General features: G+C 62.7%; 2 protein-coding genes across 2 annotated transcripts; one reads left to right on the forward strand and one right to left on the reverse strand.

Annotated features, from left to right (window-relative positions):
- The first annotated feature begins 1,339 nt into the window (after nucleotides 1-1,339).
- Nucleotides 1,340-6,994, forward strand: AMH (anti-Mullerian hormone). Its single transcript, XM_015651959.3, has 5 exons — nucleotides 1,340-2,761; nucleotides 3,285-3,463; nucleotides 4,081-4,201; nucleotides 4,347-4,551; nucleotides 4,715-6,994. The coding sequence occupies exons 1-5, from the start codon at nucleotides 2,203-2,205 to the stop codon at nucleotides 5,628-5,630; spliced, it is 1,980 nt and encodes a 659-aa protein (XP_015507445.1). The 5' UTR covers nucleotides 1,340-2,202; the 3' UTR covers nucleotides 5,631-6,994.
- Nucleotides 6,995-7,330: 336 nt separating this feature from the next.
- LOC107215364 (nucleolin-like) lies at nucleotides 7,331-9,337 on the reverse strand. Its single transcript, XM_015651473.1, has 6 exons — nucleotides 9,241-9,337; nucleotides 8,537-8,689; nucleotides 8,391-8,453; nucleotides 8,111-8,253; nucleotides 7,817-7,990; nucleotides 7,331-7,549 (listed from the first exon to the last, which is right to left on the reverse strand). The coding sequence occupies exons 1-6, from the start codon at nucleotides 9,335-9,337 to the stop codon at nucleotides 7,331-7,333; spliced, it is 849 nt and encodes a 282-aa protein (XP_015506959.1).
- Nucleotides 9,338-11,432: the final 2,095 nt, after the last annotated feature.

An 11,432-nucleotide genomic window follows, 5' to 3' on the forward strand; every position in this document is an offset into this window, starting at 1 on the left:
CCATCCCCCCTCCCCCTCCCTCCAACTGAAGCCCCTCCTGGACTCCATCCCGTGGGATTTGTGTCTTTTTAACTGCAGCTCACCCCCAATCCAGGGAGCAATTCCTTTTTGTATGTCTGGAAACCTGACTGAATTCTGTAGATTCATTAAAAGGTTTTTGATTTTCCTTTCCATCTGGTTTGCTTTGCTGCTGTGGATTCACTTTCCTTACCCCTTAGATCCAGGAAACATTCCCAGGCTGGTTTTATTTTGGAAGTTCTCCAAAGAGGAGGCAAAGGATTGGGAATCTCAATGCACCCCCCTCCTGACAGGGTATCTCCCTCAGCTGTCTTGGCCTGAGGTATCCCCCTCAGGCTGCCTGATGAGTGTCCCATTAATTACCCACCATTAATCACTTTTGGTTCAACCAAAGCCCATCTCTGTTCATTCACTGAGAGAGGACATAGAAAGGCTCCTGGCATTAAATATTAATTTATTATTTTAATTCATTAAGTGTCAGTACCGTGGTGTAGCACCTGCACATGATTTTACTGTGTGTGCTCCTCCCACTAACAGCTCTGTTCAGGGGTTTTTAGTTCTCTGAGGGTTTATCCCAAATATTTCCTTCCCACCATCACTTGGTTCCCATAAAAAAGCAGCAGCAGTTCTGACATTTGTCTGGCCTTTCCCAGGTTCCTGTCCCTGAACTGGGGGGGTCATTTGGGGATCCTGGGTGCTCAGTGGGTGAGGGCATGGCCAGGGCTGGGGTTCCTGACCAGTTCTGATTGGGGGGCCACAGGAACCCTGCAGCTGCACCCCCTTGATGGGGGAATCAAAGCCTTCATCTCTGCTGCTGGGCTGAGATGGTCCCAGTCAGTCACAGAATCCCAGACTGGTTTGACTGGGAGGGACATTAAATCCCATCCTGTTCCACCCCTGCCATGGCAGGGACACCTTCCACCATCCCAGGCTGCTCCAAGCCCCGTCCAGCCTGGCCTTGGGCACTGCCAGGGATCCAGGGGCAGCCCCAGCTGCTCTGGGCACCCTGTGCCAGGGCCTGCCCACCCTCCCAGCCAACAATTCCTTCCCAATATCCCCTCCAGCCCTGCCCTCTGGCACTGGGAGCCATTCCCTGTGTCCTGTCCCTCCAGGCCTTGTCCCCAGTCCCTCTCCAGCTCTCCTGGAGCCCCTTTAGGCCCTGCAAGGGGCTCTGAGCTCTCCCTGGAGCCTTCTCTTCTCCAGGTGAGCACCCCCAGCTCTCCCAGCCTGGCTCCAGAGCAGAGGGGCTCCAGCCCTTGGAGCAGCTCCGTGGCCTTGGTCAGCTGCTGTAGAAGTGACCTCAGACTCCTCCAGCTCTTGTGGTGGTGTCCATGTCCTGCTCCAGTCTGGATGCTCTGTTCCTGACAGTTCTGAGCTCCAGACTGCAAAGACTTGGAAAGAGAAGGCTCTTCCCTTCCAGAGAAGGGTCTGGAACTTTTTTGTTGGGACATTTCCCCTTACCAAAATCAGATCTCTTGGGAGGGGGAGGCAGGTTTCCAGGATGGTTTACGCAGGTGGCATTGGCAATTCCAGCTGTTCCAGTGAGTCTGGGATCTCTGGGATCTGATGGAGGGACAAGTCCTTACAGTGGGTGTGTGTGAGACTTTCTAAGGGAGGCACGGAGTGTTCAGAGTCCTCAGGCTGCTGCTGCCCCATGATTCTCGTTCCCAGGATGAAGCCCTTTTCCAGGGCCGCCTGTTGAGCTGCAGGGTGTGAGGGGAAGGTTTTCCAGCCAGAAGAGGGAATGCTTTCCATACATTTACTTCTTTCAGCCCATTATCTGCCCCTGTCCCCCTCCTCCTGCTCTGGCTCGCTCTCCCCTCCCGGTGTTTCGGTGCTGATGGGGTTGTACGTGCCAGTCCCCATGAGGATCCCATTCCAGACACTCATCCTCCTTTAGAAAACATCCAAAGTCAAGGCCGTGCATCCCTAGGAGCGAGTGCAACAGCTTCGATTTTTGCACGTTTCCAAAACGAGCTGCAGACCCAAAAATAGAACAAAGAAAAGTTTCTTTGCCACCTCCCTCGCTCCTCTGCAGCGCGACAGCCCCGGGGCGGCTCAGGGGAGGCGGTTGTGCCTCGGCCACTCAAGGCCACCCTGGTTAAAAGGGAGACGCCGTCCTCCCTCTTCCTGCCGAGGGCTTGGGATGCGTGAGCTGCTCCAGGGAAGAGCCGAGGTGGGACCATGAGCGCTCTCAGGGGGCTCCTGCTGTGCCTGCTGCTGCTGCTCCCCTCTGCAGCTCTGCCCAGGAAAGGGGAAAGGGATTCCCTGATGGAGCTGAGTCTGCTGGAAGAGCTGGGGCTGGAAGCAGAAGGGAGAAAGGTGGGAAATGGAAGTTTACAGGAGACACCCAGGTCCAGGAGGGCTGCTGCTACTCGCCTCTTCTCCAAGCCTGAGCCGGGAGCCGAGTGTCCCCCGGCTGAGGAGGGGGGCCCGGGCTGGTCCCGCTCTAGCCCGCAGCCCTGGCCCCTCGGGGGCCTGGAAGGGCCCGTGTGCAGGGTGAGGATGGAGCAGGACGGGGCCACCCCGAGGCACCTGGAGGTGATGGGTGTGCTCAGCCACTACGAGAGCAGCTTCATCAAACTGCTGAGACGGCGCCGGAGCTGGGACGGGAACTTCCCGGGGACCTTCGGGCTGTGCCGGGCCGGGGAGGCGGCGGCTGCTCCTCATCCCCTGCAGAGGATCCACGAGCACGTGCTGGAGCCGGGGCGGGAGAGATTCCTCGTCCTGCACCTGGAGGAAGGTTGGTGGGAGAGCCCTGCAGGCTCCGAGGTGGAACAGCGAGGAGAAGGATGCGGGGTCGGGGTGGTGATGCTGTTTGCTGGCTCAAAGTCAGGGATTTAAACACAGAATTAAATCTGGGGGTTGGGTTCCCTTTAAAAACAGCGGAGTGATGGAGTGAAATGTTTCTGGGCACGTTTTCAAGGAGGTTTAGCAGTGAGGATGGCAGCGTGGCTCTGCCATTTGTCCCCGCCTCTGACCAACAGCCAGGTGCTGGGCAGTGGGGAAATGGCTCTTCCCCGGGCAGAGGCCACAACGTCCCCGAGCCACTGGAGAGCAGATTTCCATGGGATCTGGGGGGAGGCAGCTCGCTGGGTGCGGGGTGTGTCCCGCTCTCCGTCTCCCTGGAGCCGGGATTTGCCGTGTCCCTTCACCCTGTGGGCTCCTGTCCCAGGCTCTCTGGTCCCTGCATGGGGACAGTGCCCGTCCCGAAGCCCCCTCCTCACCCCCGGAGGGGATTCACGGCCGTGTCTCCCCCGTTGCAGTGCAGTGGGAAGCGCAGGTGAAGCTGCGGTTCCAGCTGGTTTTCCAGGCGGAGGTGGGACGGGCTCTGGGAGAGCTGCAGGCGGCCGTGATGCTCTTCTACCTGGGCCGCCGGGAGGGCCGGGGCTCCGGGCCCCCGCAGGAGCTGCTGCTCACCGGCCCGGGGCTGGAGCGGGACCAGGTGGGTCCGGGCCTCGGTGGGAGCAGGGGGCGGGAGGGGTGGCTCTGCTGCCCAGTGCCTTTCTCATCCCTCCCAGTCCATTCAACCCCTCCAGCTCCCCTCCCAATTAATTCATCGCTCCCCCAGGGCTTTGCTATCCCCTCCCAGTCCATTCACAATCCCCGCCCAATCCATTCACAATCCCCTCCCAATCCATTCACAATCCCCTCCCAATTCATCCACAATCCCCTCCCAATCCATTCGCAGCCCCCTCCCAGTCCCTCTGCCATCCCCTCCCAGCATCTCCGCCCCGTCTCCCGCTCCCGCCGTGCCTGAAGATGGAGCTCTTACCCTGTTCCCAGCCCCCGCAGGGCTGCCCCGGTACCCAGCCCGCTCTGAGGTGCTGATGCCTGTCCCCTCGGGGGTTCACTGGGTTCCCTGCACCCCGCGGTCCCCGGAGTAGCTCTGGGGCTGAGGACGAAGCTCCCAGTGGTCCCCACCCTCCTTGTGGCTGCACCCTGGGCCACTCGGGCTGGGTGACCCGGCGCCCGCAGGGACCACGGCGGGGGCTCACGTGTGTCCCCCTTGATGTCTCACCCACGCCCTCGGGGCTTTCTGTGTCTTCTACCCCGGTGCAGAGGCTCTGCCTCTCCAGGGACACGCAGTACCTGGCCCTGGCAGCCGCCGCAGCCTCGGTCACCCGCAGCGCGGAGCGGCTCCGCTTCTCGGCTTCCCTGGCCATCCACGGCGGAGCGGGAGGTAGGGACGGGGGGACACCCTGGGGACAGCAGCAGCCCTGCCCTCGTGCCCTCGCTTGGGCGTTTGGGGTCCTCTCAAGCCCACGAGAGGCGGTGGGGACATGCAGGAGACCCCAGACCAACGTCCTCACCTCTCGTTGCCGCAGCTGGTGCCCCCCTGCCCCGCACGGAGGTGCAGCAGCTCCTGTTCGGCTCCGATGACAAATGTTTCACCCGGATGACCCCGGTGCTGCTGCTGCTGGCCAAGTCACGGCAGCAGGAGGAGGAAGAGGAGGAAGAGGACGCTTTGGCCCCATCCTCCTACCAATCTGCTGAGGGGGTGCTGGACATGGCTCCGTACCCACAGCTCAGGTCCGTGGCCGTCGCTGCAGGCGCGGGAGAGCACGGGGGCTGGGAGATGAGGTGGGACAGGGGCAGCCCCAGCTGTGGGACCGTGGCTGAGTGTAGGGCACGGCCTGGTGGGACCCCCGGCGTAGACGGGAGCCCCGTGACTCTCCCTGTGCTCTCCTTGCAGCCCACCCCAGGCCGGGACCGAGGAGCTGCCGACCCCCACTGCCCCGAGCCAAGCCAACACTTCATCCCCAGCGCCCGGGGGCAGCGCCCAGTTCCTGGCAATCCTGACCCGCTTCATCCGGCAGCTGCTGAGCTCCTCCAGCGAGCCGCCCCCCCAGCCCAGTGCCCACCACTGGCTGGACTTCGAGGCGATGGAGACCCTCCCTCACCAGCTGCTCAACCTGTCGGAGGAGGCGGCGCTGGAGCGGCTGGTGCAGTCGGAGGAGCCCTCGGTGCTGCTGCTGGCCCAGGACAGCGGGGCCGTGCTGGAGCAGCACCTGGGGGACTGGCAGCCGGAGGGCACCGTGCTGCAGCTGCTGATGGGCAAACTGCAGCTGGTCATCCAGGAGCTCAGGGACATCCCGGCTTTCCAAGCCAACGCGGCGCTTTTCCAGCACCTGCTAACCTTCTGCTATTACCCAGCAGAGCCGGGGCAGGCCGAGGCGGCCGAGCGGGGCCCGGGTTCGCGGAAGCTCCGCACGCTGCTGCTGCTGAAGGCGCTGCAGTCGGTGCGGGCGCGCTGGCAGGAGCGCAGGAAGGTTCAGCGGCAGAACCGCAGCGCTCGGCACCAGGCGCACTGCCGGCTGCAGGAGCTCACCATCGACCTCCGCGACCGCCACTTCATCGTCATGCCCACCGTGTACGCGGCCAACAACTGCGAGGGGCCCTGCCGGCTGCCGCTGTCCACGCGCGTCCCCAGCTACTTCTCGCACACGGTGCTGCTGCTGGGCATGCAGGAGCGGGGCTCGCCGCTGCGCAGGGCTCCCTGCTGCGTGCCCGTGCGCTACTCGGACCAGCTCATCATCAGCCTCTCCTCGGACGGGCTGGAGATCCGCAAGTTCCCCAACATGGTGGCAGAGGAGTGCGGCTGCCGGTGAGGCTCCCGCCGGCCTCCCCGCTCGCCCCACCCCGGCCCCTCTCCCGGTTTGCCCTCCCGGCTCGGGATCTGGTGCTTCTGGCCGAGACGGGAGCTCCCGTGTGTCCTTTCCCCACGGTTTGGCTCGTTAGCGTCGCTCTGGTTCTGGGTTCATCCACGCCTGTCCCTGGGGCTGCTCCGTGCTCCACTGGGGCCGTCCCCGCTCCAGCTGCTGAGGATGCCCGAGGTGCCCGCGGGCTCTGACTCCGGTTTGGGCTGGGCTCGGGCACGGCAAAGCTTGGCCGATCCAAGCACTCATTTCTCCCTCACTCTCTGCCCCTGCAGTGGCTGGGAAGGGCAGGTGCTGATTCCTCCAAGCCCTGCAGCATCCTCTGGCCATCCCCAGCCCACTGCCCATCACGAGACCGCCCTGGCCCCACGGCTCCAGCTGTGACAGCAGAGCAAGAGAGGCCAAATCCCCTCGCAGAGAGCCTTGCCCTGGGGACACGTCTCTGTGAGCCGGGCCCTGAGGAGCCGCCGGCCGTGTCCTGGGGCTCCCGGCCAGGTCACATCTGCGTCACCCCGCGCTGACCCCGCGGCAGGGGCGAGGGGAGGAGGGAGGGAGCGATCCCGTTACACCTCCCGGGCTGCTCGCACCATTAATGGGAGAGGGAGCAAACGGCTGCCAGAGCACCTGCTCAGCGTCCCCGCCGGCGTCAGCACGGGCCGCCTGCCCCAGATCATCTTCCAGCTGAGCCCAGCCCTCAGCCGGGGATCCAAACCCTTGGGAAGCAGCTCCTGGGCTTGTCCTGCCTGCTCCTCCTCGGGTTTTGCAGTGTCCCCACGGGGAGGCGCGGCTGGAGGGTGGTACCCCCCAGTCCCATCTCACAGCCCTGCAGGATTAGCCCTGAGCCCCGCGGGTTTGGGGGGCACAGAAAACACACACACACAACCAGGGACAAAACATAACCAGGGCACGTGACAAGGGCTTTTCTCGTTTTCCTCTCCTTTTTTTCCCTATTTTTTTAAACATCCAGTTGAATGCCTTATTAAAAATGAAAATAGTTTATTTTAACCACTGTTGATTTAGCAAATAGTGAAACCTGCCATGGGTCGGGGCTGTGAACATCTCTGGCTGTGTGATATTGCTCTTGTGTTTCCTTCCTAAAAGCGACTCGGAGAAGGTGAGGCCCACAGGGATCCCTGGGTGAGGGGCTCCAGCCCTGCTCTGTCACCAGCTCGTTCTGGACCACCCTGCAGCGATGGCTCTGGGCTCGGTCAGGGGTTCTGTCCCTGATGTCCCTCTGAGGACGGCTGCAGCCTGGTTCCATAACCCAGAATAGTCTTCTCTCTTGATTTGCTTTCAATAAAACCATTAACCCAAGAGCTGCACAGTCTGGACACAACTCTGTTCACTGGGGTCTCCGCAGTGCCCCGGAGCCACGAGTGGAGATGAACTGCGGGCGGATTTTGGGTGGGAATGGGGAAGTAACGAGGCTCAAAGAAGCTCCTTCCATGAGTCCTTTCAGGTCGCCTTTGATCCAGGGGGCCCAAAGCCCCCAGGGAGGCTCCTGGGCTGCTCTGCTGCTGCTCGGGGCTGCTGGGGGGCTGCCCGTGCCCGGGGGTGTCTCTGGAGGGCAGGCGGGGATCCCTTGCTGGGAGCAGTGGTGGGATTGGATTCCCCTGGATCCAGCGACACCGAGCCCCGCGCCCGCCCCGGCCTCAGTCGCGTCTCTTGCCCTCCCTGGCCCTGCCGTCCCTGCCCGGCGCCAGCTCCCAGGGCTTCCTGCCCTTCTGCTGCTTCCAGTCCCGCCTCGGGCTCTCCCGGCCGCCCTCAGCCCTGCCGGGACGGCCCTTCCACCCCTCCCTCCTGGCCTCATCCCGCTCCCGCCGCCTCTCCTTCCTCTCCTTCCTCTCCCGGTCCCGCTTTTTCTGGGGCAGCTGCTCCGGTTCCCTGGGGGCCCTGGGGGTTCTGCCGGGTTTGTCCCCCGGTGTCCTGTCCTTGGCTCGTGCCTCCCTCCGGCTGCTCCGCTCCGTATGGACAGCACGGCCTTCCCGGGCTTTCTCCTTCTTCTCCTGCTTCTTCTTCTTCTCCTTTTCCTCATCCTCCTCTTCCTCCTCCTTCTCCTTCTCCTCCTCCTCTTCTTCCTCCTCATTCCCCTCTTTTTCTTCCTCCTTCTCCTCCGTTTCTTCCTCCTCCTTCTCCACCTTCTTTTCCTGGCTCTTCTTCTCCTCCATCACAGCTATTGGTACCTCAGGGATATCTGCAGGTTCTTCATCCTTGTCTTCATCCTCATCCTTGTCCTCACCCTTGTCCCCATCCTTTTCCTCATCCTCTGGTGTTGTGCGGCCAAACCACTTCTTGAAGATCCAGGGTTCTGCCTGCGGGGACAGAGGGGACCAGGAGCTGTTGATGCAGCCCAGGGGACCGGGACCCCTCTCCACCCCTTCCCCCGGGGACGAGATGCTCCCTGCCCCGGGAGGTGCCACCCTGACCCGTACCAGGTTGCTGTCAGCTTCGCTGTCATCGTAATCGTCACCGTCATCATCATCATCATCATCCTCCACCGCGCCGCTGTCCGGTGGCGGCGCAGGCTGGGCAGTCACCACCTCCGGGATCTCCTCCGCCTTGGGGCTCACGACCTCTGGGAGGGGAGAGGGACAGGCCACAGTCAGCTGAGGATGATGAGATGTTTGGGTGGGATGCCCCAGACAGGGGCTCCCAGGGCCTGGGACGTGGCTGGATCCGGGGCAGCGGGGAGGGACGGAGCGCGGGACCCACCGGGAACGGGAGGGGGCGGAGGTTCCTGCCGGCCGCGGGCGAGCCCCTCCTTGGAGCACGGCGCTGAAAGAGAGGAGGGGACAGGAGCCAGGAGGTGGCAGCACGGTCGGACCACCCCTTCCCGCTCCGTCCGGCTCCCGACTCACCTTGGAGCACCTGGAAGGTGACGCTGAGCAAGGCGACGACGGAGGCCACCAGGATGCACTTGTTGAGGGTGAGCCCTTCCCAGAGCAGCGGCTCCTCAGCAGGGTCCAGGCTGGGCGGCTCCACCTTGCTCTGCACGGGAAGGCTCCTGGGGACTGGAGCCCCCACGGAAAAATGTTACTGGAGGGAAACTGGGAAGGGGCAAAGGGCTCTGAGCTGGAGGGTGAGAAGAGCTCTTAACATCCTCCTGCACAGCCCACTCAGGGACAGGGACAGACAAAGGGACAGACAAAGGGACAGGGACAGGGACAGGAGCTGCTCCTGCCAGGTGTTTGCACTGCAGGAGTGGGGACATGGGTGTCCCGGGGGCTGGCACTCAGGGGTTTGGGCCATGGTGCCATTGGAGCATCCTGGGTATCAAGCTGGGAAAAGCTCTGCCCATGCTCCTCCTCCAGCAGCGAATCTGGGCAGGGTGGAGAGAAGGAGGAGGAGGAAGTGGGGAATCTGGCAGGCTGCTGAGGAGCACCATCACCTTCCCCGGGTCACTGATATCCCCGGGGACTGCGGAGAGCACAGCTCCTCCTGTCACTGCTCCATGGCCAGGCAGTGCCCCCGGGCTGGCCGGGGACACGGGACTGTGCCTCTGTGGTCCCCTGGGGCCAGGGTGGCCGTTCTGGGGCAGGGAAGGGCTTTCCCACACACCCACCTGGAGGCCCGGCAGCGCTGCCCTTGGCTCCCACCTTCTCCACCCGCTTCTTCTCCGCCGCTCTCCTGTCCCCGCCGAGCGGGGCTGGCTCTGGCATGTCCGGCTCCTGTCCCTGCCTCGGGCTGGCCCGGGTCCTGCTCGGAGACACCGCGCCAGGGACTCTCCTCCTCTATTCCCTGCTGGGAGGGCACAGGGCTGGCCGGGGGGACAGGGACACGCTGCTCTGGGGGTCCCCGGGGCTGAGCCCAGCGAGAGGCACCAACCCGGCTCCTGCAGCACCTGGGCCGTGCGTTCACCTCAACAGCCTTAAACAGGGGTGTATTTTACGTTATTTAAGATGGATTTAGCCACGAGTTAGCCCCGACACACACGGGTGGGCTGGAGACCCCCAGGCTGTGCTTGGGATCCCCCCGGAGCCCCCTCGGGGCTGGGCTGGGGCTGCAGCATCCACTGAGGGCGGGGTCCGTGTGTCCGTGTGTCCGGGCTCGGTGCTCAGCCGGGTTTGGTGTTGGTCAGAGGCACCAGGGAGAGCTGTCCACCGGCACGGAGCAGTGACAGTGACAGCGACAGCTGGGGGACCTTGGGCTGCCCCGGGATGGACGTGCTGCAGCACTGCCGGCCGGAATGTCACTGCGGGACAGCCCCAGCTCAGCCCCCCGAGCCTGACCCTGACCAGGGATCCATCCCTGGAACACCCTGCCCTGGCACAGGGATCCATCCCTGGCACAACCTGTCCTATCCCAGCACAGGGATCCATCCCTGGCACCCCCTGCCCTGGCACAGGGATCCATCCCTGCACCCCCTGCCCTGGCACAGGGATCCATCCCTGGCACAACCTGACCCTGACCAGGGATCCAACCCTGGAACACCCTGCCCTGACCAGGGATCCATCCCTGGAACACCCTGTCCTATCCTGGCACAGGGATCCATCCTTGGCACCCTCAGCCCTGACCAGGGATCCAACCCAGGCATCCCCTGACCCGGCACAGGGATCCAACCCAGGCACCCCCTGCCCTGGCACAGGGATCCATCCCTGGCACCCCCTGCCCTGGCACAGGGATCCATCCCTGGCACCCCCTGCCCTGGCACAGGGATGCTCCCCAGCAGCCCCACCCTGACCCTGGGCACTCACATGGGCTCCACGCTCTCCCCGTGGCTGTCTCTGCTCACTGGAGCGTTGGCATCTGTTGAAGACAAGCACAGCACAGCTCCTTAGGTGACAAATTTGGGGGGTGGGGACCCCCTGGTGACACCCCCAGCCTGCAGAGAGGGGACACCTGGCTGTGATTGCACCTTTGGTGTTGCCAAGGAAGGACAGAAGTGTCCCAAGTCAGGCAAAAAGCCCCCCTGGCACTGAGGGGGTGCAAAGGCAGCTCTGGGGCTCTGAGCCCCAAAATGTCACCAACCTGCACATCCCAGGGGAGTGGCAGCCAAAGGGACAATGACCTCCCTGCCAAGGCACACAGGGGGACCAACAGCCCAGGCTGGGCTCAGACACCCCAAAAACACAAAGCTGGACACTGGAAGGCCAGAGCTGGACAGCAGGGGAAGTCTCAGTCCATGGAGCAACCAGACCTCAAAAAGGAACTCAAGGGCTCAGGGAGGCCTCTGAGGGCTTTTCCCAGCTGGGGAGTGGGAGAGCAAACTGAGAGTCCCCAGGGCTCTGACAGAGGAAGGGCTGGGGAGGGGGATTGGGCTCCTCGGGGTCCTGGGGGTTTCTTTGCCCTGGGAGAGCTGCAGGGGTGGGAAGGCACCACAAGGTCCCAGCAGCACCGGCCTGAGCCCTCTTGGCATCTCCAAGTCCAGTGCCTCAGGTTTTCCTCCCCACAAAGAAAATTTTTGCCCCCTTTGAGCTGGATTTAGTTTATTTCCCCTCTGTGGAACACTGAGAAAAGATCCCAGTCCCCAGGATGAAACCTATGACTCAATCTTGGAAGCAGAACAGATAAATAAGAAGAAACCTTTTGGTCATAATCTGAAAGGTCTTTGCTTTCAAGAGGAAATAAAATGAGTCTGTGGTTTGTTTAAGTGATGTAAACTGGTCCTTTCTCTGCTGGGAAGGGCTGGAGCTGTCCCAGGACTCTCCTGGTGGCTGGGGGGGTTTCCAGACCCAGGGAAAACACAAAGCTGGAGAACTTCTCAAAGTGTTTTCTCCTCATGTGCTTGCTGTGTTTTTGAGCTTCTCAATCATT

This window comes from Parus major, chromosome 28 (assembly GCF_001522545.3).
Source record: "Parus major isolate Abel chromosome 28, Parus_major1.1, whole genome shotgun sequence".
NCBI lineage: Eukaryota > Metazoa > Chordata > Aves > Passeriformes > Paridae > Parus > Parus major.